Consider the following 17,441-nt stretch of genomic DNA (forward strand, 5'->3'; position numbering starts at 1 on the left):
TCCTGTCATACGAACCTGAGTGATAATTATAATATTAATTAAGGGAAACTCTGTAATGAACGTCACTACTTTACACAGTCGCACCGCATCGTAGCTGAGGCTGTCTCAGTGTTTCACTGTGCTGGCTGGGTTCAATTCTCATGAGGAACTTTGGACCAAACAAACGTAAAAACAACAGTATAAAAGGCAGAGAGTTTGTTTATTTAATCTCATTCTGCCGATCGCACCAATAAAACACAATAAACTGAGGTTAAACTCCAGCTTTGAGTTCACATTAAACAGCCTGTAACTGCCTCCTCTTCACTGAGCCACATGGAAAACGATGGATTTCTATGTGTTTGAAATGCAGTCCAAACTGAAACAGAGTCAAACACTAAATCTCATTTCAGAATAAATTCCCATACTAATTAAATATGTAAATCAAGTCCATTTAAAAGCATAGGAACATCTCCAGAATCCTGTCTGATGGTCTTCACTGTCAGATTCCTTTAGAAATGATGTTCCAGTCTCTTCATGTTAAATCTGACCTCATGGTCCTTTAGCAGGACAGAAGCGAGGGCTGTAGGTATTGATACTCTGTGAAATGCAGGTCTGATCTGATATCTTGTTTATGTGAAGTAAATTGTTTGTGAGAGTCTGATTGCAGACATATGTGGTTAATGTAAAGCACAGTGCAGATCACAGTCAGTACGTTCAGCCTACATCTGGAACCTTCATTACACTCAACTCCACACAGATAATCACACACTGATGAATGAGTTTTAATAACATTTAACAAATTCATATTTACTGATGTTCATACACGGCAACAAATACGTATGTCTGATGAACAAGTCTGGAATTAAAAGTTTTTATTTACTGTAGCGTCTTGGAGACGAAGGAGAGGCTGTGATTCTGTTACGAGAAGAGCTCTTTATTATACAAGTAGGAAAGACACAGGAACGCAGCAGGAAAGACACAGGAACGCAGCAGGAAAGACACAGGAACGCAGCAGGAAAGACACAGGAACGCAGCAGGAAAGACACAGGAACACAGCCGGAAAGACACAAAACACAGCAGGAAAGACACGGATAAATCCCTAAAGTTTGTGTGTACAGTGCAGATCCGTGGCGTTGGGCCTGACACTGGGAGTGATTTAGTGCCACTGGTCTGAAATCCACACCAGAAATAAAGTTATATTTCCGGGGCTCGGATGGAATCTGACCCTAATCTCACCCTTTCCTTATCCCACTGATTCTTTCACTGCTAAACGTTTCCCAACAGAGCCGTAAGAGCCGCTTCCCAGCACTGCACACCACACACGCCACACCCATGTCACACACACAACACACACTGCACACACCACTACGGAGCCCTTACAGCCACATTCGAGTTCTGCCAGGTGAATCCTGTGATATGGTGAAGAGGAGTCAGGATCAGCGGCATCTCTGAAACAGAAAGCCCGGTGGGGCACAGTAAACTGTGGAGGCAGCAGCTCCTCAATGACTCTACATACAGACCTGATCCTGATCCAGACGCAACCCATCAATCAAATCACATATTCACAAACTACTGTAACGGTGCAGGAGTGGAAGTGGAGACAGGAATATGAGTGATAGAATAACGACATTAGATCTCACAACTCCTGGTTATACAGCATCGTGTTATATCGACGGTCACTGCTCGAGAAGACAAGATTCATCTGGGCTCATCAAAATCTTTTCTCTCAAACTCCACCGACCCATGAATGAAATCTGGTGATAGCCTAGCGAGGGCAGGTAAAGAAAGCAGGAGAGCGTTGTAGCTACATAGTCAGCCATGTTTTTCACTTGAACCTCTCTGGACTGAAGGGGCAGTTTTTGGATACTTTATTGATCCCGAAGGAAATTTAGCTGCCAGTATCACATAATACAGGACATTAACAGGAATAGGCGTGTAAACAATCGAACAGGAAGATTAAATATAAAAGATCCTTTCTACAGGCAGATATAAAAATAGAAGAATACAAGAATCTGGAATAAGATCTATAACCTGAGAAGATGCAGTGCAATAATGACTGTACAAGGAGGCGCAGGTAACGGCACATACACTCACCAGCCGCTTTATTGGGTACCCCTTGCTAGTAAAAGGCTGGACCCTCTTTTATCTTCAGAACTGTCTTAATTCTTCATGGCAGACTTTCAACAAGGTGTTGGAAACGTTCCTCAGAGATTCTGGTTGGTTATTTGAGTTCCTGCTGTCTTTCTATCATCTGGAACCAGTCTGCCCATTCTCCTCTGACCTCTCACATCAACAAGGCATTTTCGTCCACACAACTGACCGCTCGCTGGATATTTCCTCTTTTTCGGACCGTTCTCTGTAAACCCTAGAGATGGTTGAGCGTGAAAATCCCAGCAGATCAGCAGTTTCTGAAATACTCAGACCAGCCCGTCTGGCACCAACAACCACGCCACGTTCAAAGCCCCTTAAATCCCCTTTCTTCCCCGTTCTGATGCTCGGTCTGCACTTCAGCAAGTCGTCTTGACCACCTCTACACGCCTAAATGCACTGAGCTGCAGCCGTGTGATTGGCTGATTAGCTGTTTGCGTTCACAAGCAACTGCACAACTGTACCGAACAAAGTGCCTGGTGAGTGTAATGACCACTAAATGAATAAATATGTGCAGATATTGGTACCAAAATAAAGTGTCCAGTGTCCAGATGTGCAAGATGTGCAATAAGGTGTCCAGATGTGCAGATGGATGGATAAAGAAACATAAGATTAAGCCTGAGATATAAGACCTAAGATAATTCGTGATTTAACAGGAGATTCAGATTCAGTCCTCCTCTCTATCCTCTCTTCTCTGCTGGTCCCCCTGGGAAGAGCTGAAGAGCCTGATGGCTCTGGGGACAAAGGACCTCCTGAATCTGTGGGTTGAGCAGCTCTGTGACAGCAACCTGCCACTAAACCTGCTCCTCCTGTCCATGATGATGGTGTGCAGTGGGTGGCCATCATCCTCCATAACGGAGAGCAGTTTGTGTAGTGTCCTTCTCTCAGCCACCTTGACCACAGAGTCCAGTTCCACACTGACCACTGACCCCGCTCACCTGACCAGCTTGTCCAGTCACATTTCCATGCTTCCTCCCCAGCACACCACAGCATAGAAAAGACAGCTGGCAACCATGGTCTGAAAGAACATCTGCAGGAGCTTCCTACAGATGTTAAAGGACCTCAGCCTCCTCAGGAAGTAGAGTCAGCTTTGAACCTTCCTGTACACGATGTCTGTGTTGGCTGATCAGTCCAACCTATCATCCAGTTGCAGCTCTAGATACCTGTAGGTCATTACCCTCTCCGCTTCAACCCCCTCAATAGAGGCTGGCTGTGTGGATGGCCTAACCCTGCGGAAGTCCACCACCATCTCCTTGGTCTTGGCAGTGCTCAGAAGCAGGTTGCTCCCATGGCACCACTCCACAAAGTCCTTCACCAGGGTCTTGTACTCCCCCTCCTGCCCTCCCCTTACACAAGCCATGATGGTAGTGTCATCAGAAAACTTCTGCATGTGGCTCGTCTCAGAGTAGTGCTGAAGGTCTGAGGTGTAACGTGTGAACAGAAAGGGGGGAAGTACAGCCCCTTGTGGTGCTCCTGTGCTGCTGACCACCGTCTCTGATGTACAGTCCTTCAGCCTGACAGACTGAGGTCTGCCAGGATCCACTTGCATGTTAAAGGCACTGGAAAACTCAGAGAACATGAGTCTTACAGCACAACCTGTGGAGCTGCAGATCAGATCTGAGGGTTAGTGTGTGAAGAGGGGGGAGACACTTCTGGTCAGGAGGGGAATAGCGACTGAGCCTGATCCAGATGAGATAAGACTCAACCCACTTAGCTCACACGGCTCACTCAGCTCAATCCACTCATCCCAGTTCACTCCATTCAGCACGGCTCACTCAGCTCAGTTCACTCCATTCAGCACAGCTCACACGGCTCACTCCACTCCACAGACACTTCTGGTCAGGAGGGGAATAGCGACTGAGCCTGATCCAGATGAGATAAGACACTGAAATGATGCACTAAACTCTTTTATAGCTGAAGAAGGGCCATCAGTAAACTGGGCAGGAGCCTCTTCTGCTCTCATTTTACATTTACGGCATTTGGCTGACGCTCTTATCCAGAGCGACATACAATTTGATTTTACACAGGCGGGTGAAGGTGGTGTTAGGAGTCTTGCCCAAGGACTCTTATTGGTATAGTGTAGGGTGTTTACCCAGGTGGGGATTGAACCCCAGTCTACAGCGTAGAAAGCAGAGGTGTTACCCGCTACACTATACCAACCACCTTGCTAAGCACCCAGAGAACCGGAGCCGGTCGGGTCTGGGGTTCTGGGGTTCTGGGCTGCTCTGGGTCTCTGTCTGCGGTTCTGGTCGTGTTTACCGGGTTTTTACTGAAGTTCAACTGGGAATGTTTTGCAGCTCAAACTCTCTGTTGACGTTTCCACCCGCGAGGGCTTTATGGTTGCTACGGTAACCTGAGCGACTTCTCGGCTGTCCAATCAGCGAGCGGGACCTGTTACCCAACCGTAAAGCCCCGCCCACCGAAGTTTCGAGGAAGACAGTCGTCCAATCGCAGCGCTCGTGCTCAAGCAGCGAACCAGAGCGCACGCGCGACACAGCAGAGCTCACCTGCGCGCGCAGGGCCAATCAGATCGGCGGAAGCTCAGGTGAGCAGCGGCAGCGTCTCGAGCTTAGACAGACAAAAACAGAAGAGCTCGCGCCATGTCCGCGCGGCGGTGGTGTTGTTGGCTGACCTTCGCGTGCCTGGCGCAGGTGTGGATCTGCGCGCGCGCCTCGAGCTTCTGCACGGCTTACCTGAACGTGCAAGTGAACCACAGCGCGAGCGCGCTGCCCGGGAACCTCACTACGTGGCGGCGCGAGGTGGGGCTCTTCGGGCGCGAGTCCCCGCGTTATGGGCTGAAGGCCCGCGTGCTACTGGCCGAGCCGGTGCACGCCTGCAGCCCGGACACGCGCTTCCGTGGCGCGCGCAGGGAGACCGGCTGGATCGCGCTGATGAAGCGAGGAAGCGGCTGCACGTTCACCGAGAAGATCAACCGCGCGGCGGACCGAGGAGCCGCGGTGGCGCTGATCTACAACGAGGACGGCACTGAGAACAGCGTCATACAGATGGCGCATCCGGGTAACTACGCCCTTTAATCATCATCATCAATAACAATAATAATAATAATAATAATGAGTAGTAGTAGTGTTCACACCGTGTCGATTATTTACATCCATAAATAAGATTATAGATATTACACACGGCACATCCGGGTAACTACGCCCTTTAATCATCATCATCATCATCAATAATAATAATAATAATAATAATAATAATAATAATAATAATAATAATAATGAGTAGTAGTAGTGTTCACACCGTGTCGATTATTTACATCCATAAATAAGATTATAGATATTACACACGGCACATCCGGGTAACTACGCCCTTTAATCATCATCAATAATAATAATAATAATAATAATAATGAGTAGTAGTAGTGTTCACACCGTGTCGATTATTTACATCCATAAATAAGATTATAGATATTACACACGGCACATCCGGGTAACTACGCCCTTTAATCATCATCATCATCATCAATAATAATAATAATAATAATAATAATGAGTAGTAGTAGTGTTCACACCGTGTCGATTATTTACATCCATAAATAAGATTATAGATATTACACACGGCACATCCGGGTAACTACGCCCTTTAATCATCATCATCATCAATAATAATAATAATAATAATAATGAGTAGTAGTAGTATTTACACCTTCATGTTGATTTTTTACATCCATAAATAAGATTGTAGATGTTACACACGGCGCATCCGGGTAACTACGCAACACACAGAAACACACAGACACACAATCAATACGTCCATCAGGAATTACTGATCAGACCGATCAGCTCGGTCTGATACAAGAAGCTGAGTTTATATTCACCAGCTGTTTGTTGGAACTCTCATTTCCACCTTAAACGGTGGAACTGCTGCTGGAACTGTTGCACCATTTAAGGTGGAACTGAGAATTCAGATAAGAAGCTGCTGAACAGGAACGGGCGCTGCTTGAGGTGACTGAGGAATTAAATGTGCAGTTAGCAGTGTGCGGTTGGCAGGGTGCTAATTGGTGGGTTTGAGACTCTGTCACTTCGCTGGTCTTGTAAACATACAGGTTATGTGAGTTTAAGTGAGAATGAAAGCAGGTTTTTGCTTTACTATGTTGAGCTGAGTGGAGTGGAGTGAGCTGAGTGGAGTGGAGTGAGCCGAGTGGAGTGGAGTGAGCTGTGTGAGCCGATTGGAGTGGAGTGAGCCGTGTGAGCTGAGTGGAGTGGGGTGAGCCGTGTGAGCCGAGTGGAGTGGAGTGAGCCGTGTGAGCTGAGTGGAGTGGAGTGAGCCGAGTGGAGTGGAGTGAGCCGTGTGAGCTGAGTGGAGTGGAGTGAGCCGAGTGGAGTGGAGTGAGCCGTGTGAGCTGAGTGGAGTGGGGTGAGCCGAGTGGAGTGGAGTGAGCCGTGTGAGCCGAGTGAAGTGGAGTGAGCCGTGTGAGCCGAGTGGAGTGGAGTGAGCCGTGTGAGCCGAGTGGAGTGGAGTGAGCCGTGTGAGCCGAGTGGAGTGGAGTGGAGTGAGCCGTGTGAGCCGAGTGGAGTGGAGTGAGCCGTGTGGAGTGGAGTGAGCCGTGTGAGCTGTGCTGAATGGAGTGAACTGGGATGAGTGAGGTGAGCGGTGTGAGGTGAGCCGAGCTGAGCGGTGCGAGGTGAGCGGTGTGAGGTGAGCGGTGTGAGGTGAGCCGAGCTGAGCGGTGCGAGGTGAGCCGAGCTGAGCGGTGCGGAGTGAGCGGTGTGAGGTGAGCCGAGCTGAGCGGTGCGGAGTGAGCGGTGTGAGGTGAGCCGAGCTGAGCGGTGCGAGGTGAGCCGAGCTGAGCGGTGTGAGGTGAGCCGAGCTGAGCGGTGCGAGGTGAGCCGAGCCGAGCTGAGCGGTGCGGAGTGAGCGGTGTGAGGTGAGCCGAGCTGAGCAGTGCGGAGTGAGCCGAGCTGAGCGGTGCGAGGTGAGCCGAGCTGAGCGGTGCGAGGTGAGCCGAGCTGAGCGGTGCGGAGTGAGCCGAGCTGAGCGGTGCGAGGTGAGCCGAGCTGAGCGGTGCGAGGTGAGCCGAGCTGAGCGGTGCGAGGTGAGCCGAGCTGAGCGGTGCGAGGTGAGCCGAGCTGAGCGGTGCGGAGTGAGCGGTGTGAGGTGAGCCGAGCTGAGCGGTGCGAGGTGAGCCGAGCCGAGCTGAGCGGTGCGGAGTGAGCGGTGTGAGGTGAGCCGAGCTGAGCGGTGCGGAGTGAGCGGTGTGAGGAGAGCCGAGCTGAGCGGTGCGGAGTGAGCGGTGTGAGGTGAGCCGAGCTGAGCGGTGCGGAGTGAGCGGTGTGAGGTGAGCCGAGCTGAGCGGTGCGGAGTGAGCGGTGTGAGGTGAGCCGAGCTGAGCGGTGCGAGGTGAGCCGAGCTGAGCGGTGCGGAGTGAGCCGAGCTGAGCGGTGCGGAGTGAGCCGAGCTGAGCGGTGCGGAGTGAGCCGAGCTGAGCGGTGCGAGGTGAGCCGAGCTGAGCGGTGCGGAGTGAGCGGTGCGAGGTGAGCCGAGCTGAGCGGTGCGGAGTGAGCGGTGTGAGGTGAGCCGAGCTGAGCGGTGCGGAGTGAGCGGTGTGAGGTGAGCCGAGCTGAGCGGTGCGGAGTGAGCCGAGCTGAGCGGTGCGGAGTGAGCCGAGCTGAGCGGTGCGGAGTGAGCGGTGTGAGGTGAGGCGAGCTGAGCGGTGCGAGGTGAGCCGAGCTGAGCGGTGCGAGGTGAGCCGAGCTGAGCGGTGCGAGGTGAGCCGAGCTGAGCGGTGCGAGGTGAGCCGAGCTGAGCGGTGCGAGGTGAGCCGAGCTGAGCGGTGCGGAGTGAGCGGTGTGAGGTGAGCCGAGCTGAGCGGTGCGAGGTGAGCCGAGCCGAGCTGAGCGGTGCGGAGTGAGCGGTGTGAGGTGAGCCGAGCTGAGCAGTGCGGAGTGAGCGGTGTGAGGAGAGCCGAGCTGAGCGGTGCGGAGTGAGCGGTGTGAGGTGAGCCGAGCTGAGCGGTGCGGAGTGAGCGGTGTGAGGTGAGCCGAGCTGAGCGGTGCGGAGTGAGCGGTGTGAGGTGAGCCGAGCTGAGCGGTGCGAGGTGAGCCGAGCTGAGCGGTGCGGAGTGAGCCGAGCTGAGCGGTGCGAGGTGAGCCGAGCTGAGCGGTGCGAGGTGAGCCGAGCTGAGCGGTGCGGAGTGAGCGGTGCGAGGTGAGCCGAGCTGAGCGGTGCGGAGTGAGCGGTGCGAGGTGAGCCGAGCTGAGCGGTGCGGAGTGAGCGGTGCGAGGTGAGCCGAGCTGAGCGGTGCGGAGTGAGCGGTGCGAGGTGAGCCGAGCTGAGCGGTGCGGAGTGAGCGGTGCGAGGTGAGCCGAGCTGAGCGGTGCGGAGTGAGCGGTGTGAGGTGAGCCGAGCTGAGCGGTGCGGAGTGAGCCGAGCTGAGCGGTGCGGAGTGAGCCGAGCTGAGCGGTGCCGAGCTGAGCGGTGCGAGGTGAGCCGAGCTGAGCGGTGCGAGGTGAGCCGAGCTGAGCGGTGCGAGGTGAGCCGAGCTGAGCGGTGCGAGGTGAGCCGAGCTGAGCGGTGCGGAGTGAGCGGTGCGAGGTGAGCCGAGCTGAGCGGTGCGAGGTGAGCCGAGCTGAGCGGTGCGAGGTGAGCCGAGCTGAGCGGTGCGAGGTGAGCCGAGCTGAGCGGTGCGGAGTGAGCGGTGTGAGCCGAGCTGAGCGGTGCGAGGTGAGCCGAGCTGAGCGGTGCGGAGTGAGCGGTGTGAGGTGAGCTGAGCGGTGCGAGGTGAGCCGAGCTGAGCGGTGCGGAGTGAGCGGTGTGAGGTGAGCCGAGCTGAGCGGTGCGAGGTGAGCCGAGCTGAGCGGTGCGGAGTGAGCGGTGTGAGGTGAGCCGAGCTGAGCGGAGTGAGTCGAGCGGAGTGAGCGGTGTGAGGCTCCTGCTGCGTTTATGGTCAGAAACGTTCCTGCTCAGCTCTGAACCTGTAAGGCCTGTTTTTCCTGCTGAGCTGGACGAGAACAACAAAGCCTGACCTGTTCAGTGTTTTATTAGTCTCAGGGTTAAAGTCCTGATCTGATCAGAGACTGAAAGAGTTCAACGTTCCAGAGTTCAGGACGACTTCAGAGAGACACTGAGAGAATAGAGAGAAAGAGAATGGAGAGAGAGAGAGAGAGAGAGAGAGTAGAGAGAAAGAGAATGGAGAGAGAGACAGAGAGAATAGAGAGAAAGAGAATGGAGAGAGAGAGAGAGAATAGAGAGAAAGACAATGGAGAGAGAGAGACAGAGAATAGAGAGAAAGAGAATGGAGAGAGAGAGACAGAGAGAATAGAGAGAAAGAGAATGGAGAGAGAGACAGAGAGAATAGAGAGAAAGAGAATGGAGAGAGAGAGACAGAGAGAATAGAGAGAAAGAGAATGGGGAGAGAGAGAGAGAGTAGAGAGAAAGAGAATGGAGAGAGACAGAGAGAATAGAGAGAAAGAGAATGGAGAGAGAGAGAGAGAGAGAGAATAGAGAGAAAGACAATGGAGAGAGAGAGAGAGAGAGAATAGAGAGAAAGACAATGGAGAGAGAGAGACAGAGAATAGAGAGAAAGAGAATGGAGAGAGAGAGACAGAGAGAACGGAGAGAGAGACAGAGAGAATAGAGAGAAAGAGAATGGAGAGAGAGACAGAGAGAATAGAGAGAAAGAGAATGGAGAGAGAGAGACAGAGAGAATAGAGAGAAAGAGAATGGAGAGAGACAGAGAGAATAGAGAGAAAGAGAATGGAGAGAGAATAGAAAGAAAGAGAATGGAGAGAGAGAGAGAGAATAGAGAGAAAGACAATGGAGAGAGAGAGACAGAGAATAGAGAGAGAGAGACAGAGAGAATGGAGAGAGAGACAGAGAGAATAGAGAGAAAGAGAATAGAGAGAGAGACAGAGAGAATAGAGAGAAAGAGAATAGAGAGAGAGATAGAGAGAAAGAATGGAGAGAGAGAGAGAGACAGAGAGAATAGAGAGAAAGAATGGAGAGAGAGAGAGAGAGAGAGAATAGAGAGAAAGAGAATGGAGAGAGAGACAGAGAGAATGGAGAGAGAGAGAGACAGAGAGAATAGAGAGAAAGAATGGAGAGAGAGAGACAGAGAGAACGGAGAGAGAGACAGAGAGAATAGAGAGAAAGAGAATGGAGAGAGAGAGACAGAGAGAACGGAGAGAGAGACAGAGAGAATAGAGAGAAAGAGAATGGAGAGAGAGACAGAGAGAATAGAGAGAAAGAGAATGGAGAGAGAGACAGAGAGAATGGAGAGAGAGAGAGACAGAGAGAATAGAGAGAAAGAATGGAGAGAGAGAGAGAGAATAGAGAGAAAGACAATGGAGAGAGAGAGAGACAGAGAATAGAGAGAAAGAATGGAGAGAGAGAGAGAATAGAGAGAAAGACAATGGAGAGAGAGACAGAGAATAGAGAGAAAGAGAATGGAGAGAGAGACAGAGAGAAAGAGAATGGAGAGAGAGACAGAGAGAATAGACAGAAAGAGAATGGAGAGAGAGACAGAGAGAATAGAGAGAAAGAGAATGGAGAGAGAGACAGAGAGAATGGAGAGAGAGAGACAGAGAGAATAGAGAGAAAGAATGGAGAGAGAGAGAGACAGAGAGAATGGAGAGAGAGAGAGACAGAGAGAATAGAGAGAAAGAGAATGGAGAGAGAGAGAGACAGAGAGAATAGAGAGAAAGAGAATGGAGAGAGAGACAGAGAGAATAGAGAGAAAGAGAATGGAGAGAGAGACAGAGAGAATAGAGAGAAAGAGAATGGAGAGAGAGAGAGACAGAGAGAATAGAGAGAAAGAGAATGGAGAGAGAATAGAGAGAAAGAGAATGGAGAGAGAGAGAGACAGAGAGAATAGAGAGAAAGAGAATGGAGAGAGAGATAGAGAGAAAGAATGGAGAGAGAGAGAGAGAGACAGAGAGAATGGAGAGAGAGAATATAGAGAAAGAGAATGGAGAGAGAGAGAGACAGAGAGAATAGAGAGAAAGAGAATGGAGAGAGAGACAGAGAGAATAGAGAGAAAGAGAATGGAGAGAGAGACAGAGAGAATAGAGAGAAAGAGAATGGAGAGAGAGAGAGACAGAGAGAATAGAGAGAAAGAGAATGGAGAGAAAATAGAGAGAAAGAGAATGGAGAGAGAGAGAGAATAGAGAGAAAGAGAATGGAGAGAGAGATAGAGAGAAAGAATGGAGAGAGAGAGAGAGACAGAGAGAATAGAGAGAAAGAGAATGGAGAGAGAGAGAGAGAGAGAATAGAGAGAAAGACAATGGAGAGAGAGAGACAGAGAATAGAGAGAAAGACAATGGAGAGAGAGAGACAGAGAGAATGGAGAGAAAGAGAATGGAGAGAGAGAGACAGAGAGAATAGAGAGAAAGACAATGGAGAGAGAGAGAGAGAATAGAGAGAAAGACAATGGAGAGAGAGAGACAGAGAGAATGGAGAGAAAGAGAATGGAGAGAGAGAGACAGAGAGAATAGAGAGAAAGAATGGAGAGAGAGAGAGAGAATAGAGAGAAAGACAATGGAGAGAGAGACAGAGAATAGAGAGAAAGAGAATGGAGAGAGAGAGAGAGACAGAGAATAGAGAGAAAGAGAATGGAGAGAGACAGAGAATAGAGAGAAAGAGAATGGAGAGAGACAGAGAGAATAGAGAGAAAGAGAATGGAGAGAGAGACAGAGAGAATAGAGAGAAAGAGAATGGAGAGAGAGACAGAGAGAATAGAGAGAAAGAGAATGGAGAGAGAGAGACAGAGAGAATAGAGAGAAAGAGAATGGAGAGAGAGAGAGAGAGACAGAGAGAATAGAGAGAAAGAGAATGGAGAGAGAGAGAGAGACAGAGAGAATAGAGAGAAAGAGAATGGAGAGAGAGATAGAGAGAAAGAGAATGGAGAGAGAGAGAGAGAGAGAGAGAATAGAGAGAAAGACAATGGAGAGAGAGAGACAGAGAATAGAGAGAAAGACAATGGAGAGAGAGAGACAGAGAGAAAGAGAATGGAGAGAGAGACAGAGAGAATAGAGAGAAAGAGAATGGAGAGAGAGACAGAGAGAATAGAGAGAAAGAGAATGGAGAGACAGAGAGAATAGAGAGAAAGAGAATGGAGAGAGAGAGACAGAGACAGAGAGAATGGAGAGAAAGAGAATGGAGAGAGAGAGACAGAGAGAATGGAGAGAAAGAGAATGGAGAGAGACAGAGAGAATGGAGAGAAAGAGAATGGAGAGAGAGAGACAGAGAGAATGGAGAGGCGGCCGGAGCAGGTTGTTTGTCTCCTGAGCGTCTGCTGGTGTTTGTGATGGCCGTGTGTGTCGAACCCTCTGAAGGCTGAACTGACGTCAGTCGGTCGCTCAGACATACAGCTTCACTCGGAAATCCCCCCCCACCCTCGACACCACGGTTCCCCCTGACCTCGCTGCCCCCCGACACCACCGCCCAGGGGGACTCAGTGCTCAGAGACAGGGGAGCTGAGTCCCCGAGCTGCGCAGTGGAGAAAACTCCATCCCAGGAAGAGCTTCTCCCAGCGAGGCCTGTTTGACTGGTTATAGTGCAGTTTACAAAACACCCAACAAAAACCCGGTAGTTAGTGTTATTATTATTACTGTTATTATTATTATTATTATTACTGTTATTATTATTATTACTGTTATTATTATTATTATTATTATTATTATTATTATTATTATTGTTATTATTATTGTTATTGTTATTATTACTGTTATTATTATTATTATTATTATTACTGTTATTATTATTATTACTACTTTTATTATTATTACTACTTTTATTATTATTACTGTTATTATTATTATTATTGCTGTTGTTATTATTATTATTATTATTACTGTTATTATTATTATTATTATTATTATTATTACTACTACTATTATTATTACTATTATTATTATTATTATTACTGTTATTATTATTATTATTATTATTATTATTACTGTTGTTGTTGTTGTTGTTGTTGTTTCAGTCTTAATCGTGATAATATCTTGATGCACATGGTGCATCATGAGAATGTTAGAAAGTTTGGTGATGTAATGTTTTTGCAGCACTGTCCAGCTGCACTAGTTGGGCCTCTCAAACCACCCCAGGCCACCACACCCCGATCACTCTGCTGTGGTGGGTGGGTGATGATGATGATGATGATACTGGAAGCTGGATTCACTGCTGAGGCACGCTGCGGAACCAGTTCAGGCCTGAGCTCCTGCAGAGCGTCATCAGGGCGTCTGCCTGCAAACCAGGTCGACTCCACCCTTCAGACACACGCCGCCCCTGTTCAGCCCCCCGACCTCCCTCTGACCGGTGTGCCTACAGCGTCTCCGCTTATTATTAGTATTAGTTTTATTATTATTATTATTGTTTATTAGAGCTGCTGCCGTTAACGCCGTGTTGTGCTCTTCAGTGTGAGAGACGCCCTGTTTCCTGTCGTGTGTCTGCAGTGAGACATTCTCCTCGCGGTTTTGTGAACAAGCCTCGTCTCGTTTTACGCGTCCAGGCGGCTGATTTTGCTCCGAGCTGCAGTCCTTCACTTATTCCACGCTGTGAAAGTGGGTCTTCAGCACGGAGGAGAAACCAAGACAGGCATGCTAATGATCCACTGACGCTAATGAAACCTACCCCTGCCACACAGCACTGACCAGCTGGCTTAGCAGTGCTAAAACACAGCTGACCTGCAGTCACGCTGACTTTACTGACCACTGCAGAGGCAGAAACACATTCCTGGTTTTCTCTCTAGGGAAAAACGAGCACTGGTTCTGAAAATCGCTGCTGCCGTGCTTTTCAAACAAAAATGAGCCAAACGCAGCCGCGTTCTCTGAATCACAAGGTCACTAAAGATCTGAAACACGAGTGCAGCTGCTCTGACCTCTGAACTGACCTCACCACAACACCGCGCGCACAGCAGCGGCCTCTGTGGGGGCTCTGAGGGGCTGCATGACCCTCAGAAAGGAGGTTTTTCAGACTTAACAAAGCGTTACGAGAATAAGAAAAACCAGCAGGAGACCAAACAGACCCACAAATGCAAGGACCTTCTCTGTTAAAGCCGCATGGTGTCGTCTTAGTTTAATGGTTTTTCAGTGTGTGATGGTCCTTTTCTTCATAAACACCAGTAGTGCTGATGTCTCAGGAGCGTGTTGGCTAAATGTCCTGTTCCACCTTAAGTGGTAAAGCGGTTACGTCTAACGCCGTTCCAAGGGGCAAAGTCACGCTCAAAAACAAGGGGTAGGGGTAAAAATAAGGAACGGGATTGGGCCAGAGTGTGTGGTTACAGGTGACCTGCCAAGCGGTGGTTCTCCATTGCTGCCTGTTCAATAAAAGAGCATCTGCCTTTAATCACAGTGTTTCCCGTGTCGTCGTCTCCACAGACGCCGCTATACAGGGTGTCCCACAAATATCGACCTCGTTTGAGATGTGAATATCTGAGTAACTACAGGTCCTCCAGGCTTCAAGTTGAGGAGATTTATTTCTCAGAATTGGCAGAAGAAATTCAGAGGGATGTAGATTTCACTGATTTCACGGCTTCACAAATGTTCAATATGTGATGCGACACGTCACGTCGGTAGTCCAGCTCCTGCCCAACACGCTGTAGCACGTCTGTAGCCGTCGGTTTTCCAGTTGGTGCTGGACTGTGTTTGAGAATATTCTAGCACACAGTGCCTTTTCATTTCTAGTGAACGCCAATAAAAAACAAACACTTAACTTGGTTAGTTTGTACGTGTTTTAAGGTTTGAGGTCGTTTGAGGGAGAATTGGCTGTTATAGGTGTCATTGGATTTTACCAAATTATGTCATTTTTTTGGGACACCCTGTATTTTGACTGGTTAACGAGCTCGTAATTCAGAGGATGACCCAGCAACCCTCCACATCTGGTTTGGAATGTTTGCCTACACCACCCGCTGTATACCCGCTACACTACACCACCCGCTGTATACCCGCTACACTACACCACCCGCTGTATACCCGCTACACTACACCACCCGCTGTATACCCGCTACACTACACCAACCGCTGTATACCCGCTACACTACACCACCCGCTGTATACCCGCTACACTACACCACCCGCTGTATACCCGCTACACTACACCAACCGCTGTATGCCCCCTACACTACACCAACCGCTGTATACCCGCTACACTACACCACCCGCTGTATACCCGCTACACTACACCACCCGCTGTATACCCGCTACACTACACCACCCGCTGTATACCCGCTACACTACACCACCCGCTGTATACCCGCTACACTACACCAACCGCTGTATACCCGCTACACTACACCACCCGCTGTATACCCGCTACACTACACCACCCGCTGTATACCCGCTACACTACACCACCCGCTATATACCCGCTACACTACATCAACCATGGTTACCTTCCTAAACTAAAGCTTTCAGCTCTGTGTGTGTTTGCAGGTACCACTATCGTGGCAGTGATGATGGGTAATGTGGGCGGGACCACGCTGGCTGAGCTGCTGCATATGGGCGTGCCTGTTACCATGGAGATAGAGGTAGGGCGGGTGTTCGAGCCACTGATGAGTCACTACTCCATCTTCCTCATCTCCGTCTCCTTCATCATCATCACCACGGCAACCGTCGCATACTTCATCTACTACACCGCTCGGAGACTCTACAGAGCCAGACTGCAGAACCGCAAACAGGTACACAGAGAGAACGTCTTGTGATCCGTCCAGCGCTGTGGCTCAGTCTGACTGTGTCTTCAAAATTTGTCAGTTTTAAAGCAGTGCAGACAGTGGACTGTCCACTCGCGAGCGACGTCAATAGCTCTCCATTTATTTAGTTAGTTAGTTTGTTTATTTTTGCACATTTTTTGCAGGAAATCTGTGTTTAGTGACAGTAACTGACAGTAAAAGTTATGTAATGTGTGGTGCTGACCACCCAAGCACCCCACCTACACCAGTAAGGGTCCTGAGACGAGACTCTGAACGATCTTGTGGTTATATGCGTTATATGTGGCTGTGGTCAAGTGGTTTACATTTACATTCATGGCATTTGGCTGACGCTCTAATCCAGAGCGACTTACAATTTGATCATTTTACACAGGGAGGCCAAGGTGGTGTTAGGAGTCTTGCCCAAGGACCCTTATTGGTTTAGTGTAGGGGGCTTGCCGTGGTGGGGGATTGAACCCCCGTCTACCGCGTAGAAGGCAAAAGTGTTAACCAATAGACTAACCAACCACCACTGTTATATGTCTGTAGTTATATACCACACTGTGTGGTTGTGGTTTTGTGGCTGTAGGGATGTGGTTTTCTGGCTGTAGGGATGTGGTTTTGTGGTTTTCTGGCTGTAGGGATGTGGTTTTGTGGCTGTAGGGATGTGGTTTTGTGGCTGTAGGGATGTGGTTTTGTGGCTGTAGTGATGTGGTTTTGTGGCTGTAGGGATGTGGTTTTGTGGCTGTAGGGATGTGGTTTTGTGGCTGTAGTGATGTGGTTTTGTGGCTGTAGGGATGTGGTTTTGTGGCTGTAGGGATGTGGTTTTGTGGCTGTAGGGATGTGGTTTTGTGGCTGTAGGGATGTGGTTTTGTGGCTGTAGGGATGTGGTTTTGTGGCTGTAGGGATGTGGTTTTGTGGCTGTAGGGATGTGGTTTTCTGGCTGTAGGGATGTGGTTTTGTGGCTGTAGGGATGTGGTTTTGTGGCTGTAGGGATGTGGTTTTGTGGCTGTAGGGATGTGGTTTTGTGGCTGTAGGGATGTGGTTTTGTGGCTGTAGGGATGTGGTTTTGTGGCTGTAGGGATGTGGTTATAAGAAATCTAACCAATGAAAACGAAACAAAACTGAAATGTGTTAAACTGATGATGCTTTTTCTCTCTCTCTCTCTCTCTCTCTCTCTCTCTCTCTCTCTCTCTCTCTCTCTCTCTCACACACTCACACACAAACACACACATTGCAGCAGTGTGTGTGAGCAGGTTAGAATCTGATCTCCAGCAGTGTGTGTGTAACAAGAGTTTAAGTGCAAAGTTTCCCTTTAAAATATTAAAGTGTGTGTGTGCGTTTGGAGAAACAGGGTTGTCAGTCTGGCTCAAGGATTAAATTATTTAATGAGTTTAATAACAATCAGTAAATGAATCCCGAACGCTATTAATAATAATATCCGACTCGGCCGGTGTGTGTCAGGCTCTGCAGAGCCGGCTGTTTAAATTGTGTGAGAAGTTCAAACGCAGGATCGTGATACAGCAACAGGCGAAGGTCGATACTCAAATGGGGCAGTAAAGGCTGGACTGAACCAGGACAGGAGAACCCGAGAAAAAGGAACAGAGCAAAGAGTGTCGAAAGGGGTCCGACTGCTGTCGTGACCGAGAAAACGAACTGTGTGTTTAAACGT

At 49.3% G+C, this 17,441-nt stretch overlaps 1 protein-coding gene across 1 annotated transcript in view; it reads left to right on the top strand.

The window, feature by feature from the left end:
- Positions 1 to 4,657: 4,657 nt before the first annotated feature.
- The window catches only part of rnf128a (ring finger protein 128a), a 19,716-nt gene continuing 6,932 nt past the window's right edge, over positions 4,658 to 17,441 (top strand). Inside the window, exons 1-2 of the mRNA XM_017687918.2 lie at positions 4,658 to 5,145; positions 15,516 to 15,760. Coding sequence (XP_017543407.1) covers positions 4,728 to 5,145; positions 15,516 to 15,760 — 663 coding nt within the window. The 5' untranslated portion in view covers positions 4,658 to 4,727. The remainder of the gene's footprint in view (positions 5,146 to 15,515; positions 15,761 to 17,441) is intronic.

The sequence above is a fragment of the Pygocentrus nattereri genome, chromosome 23 (assembly GCF_015220715.1).
Source record: "Pygocentrus nattereri isolate fPygNat1 chromosome 23, fPygNat1.pri, whole genome shotgun sequence".
Taxonomy (NCBI): Eukaryota; Metazoa; Chordata; class Actinopteri; order Characiformes; family Serrasalmidae; genus Pygocentrus; species Pygocentrus nattereri.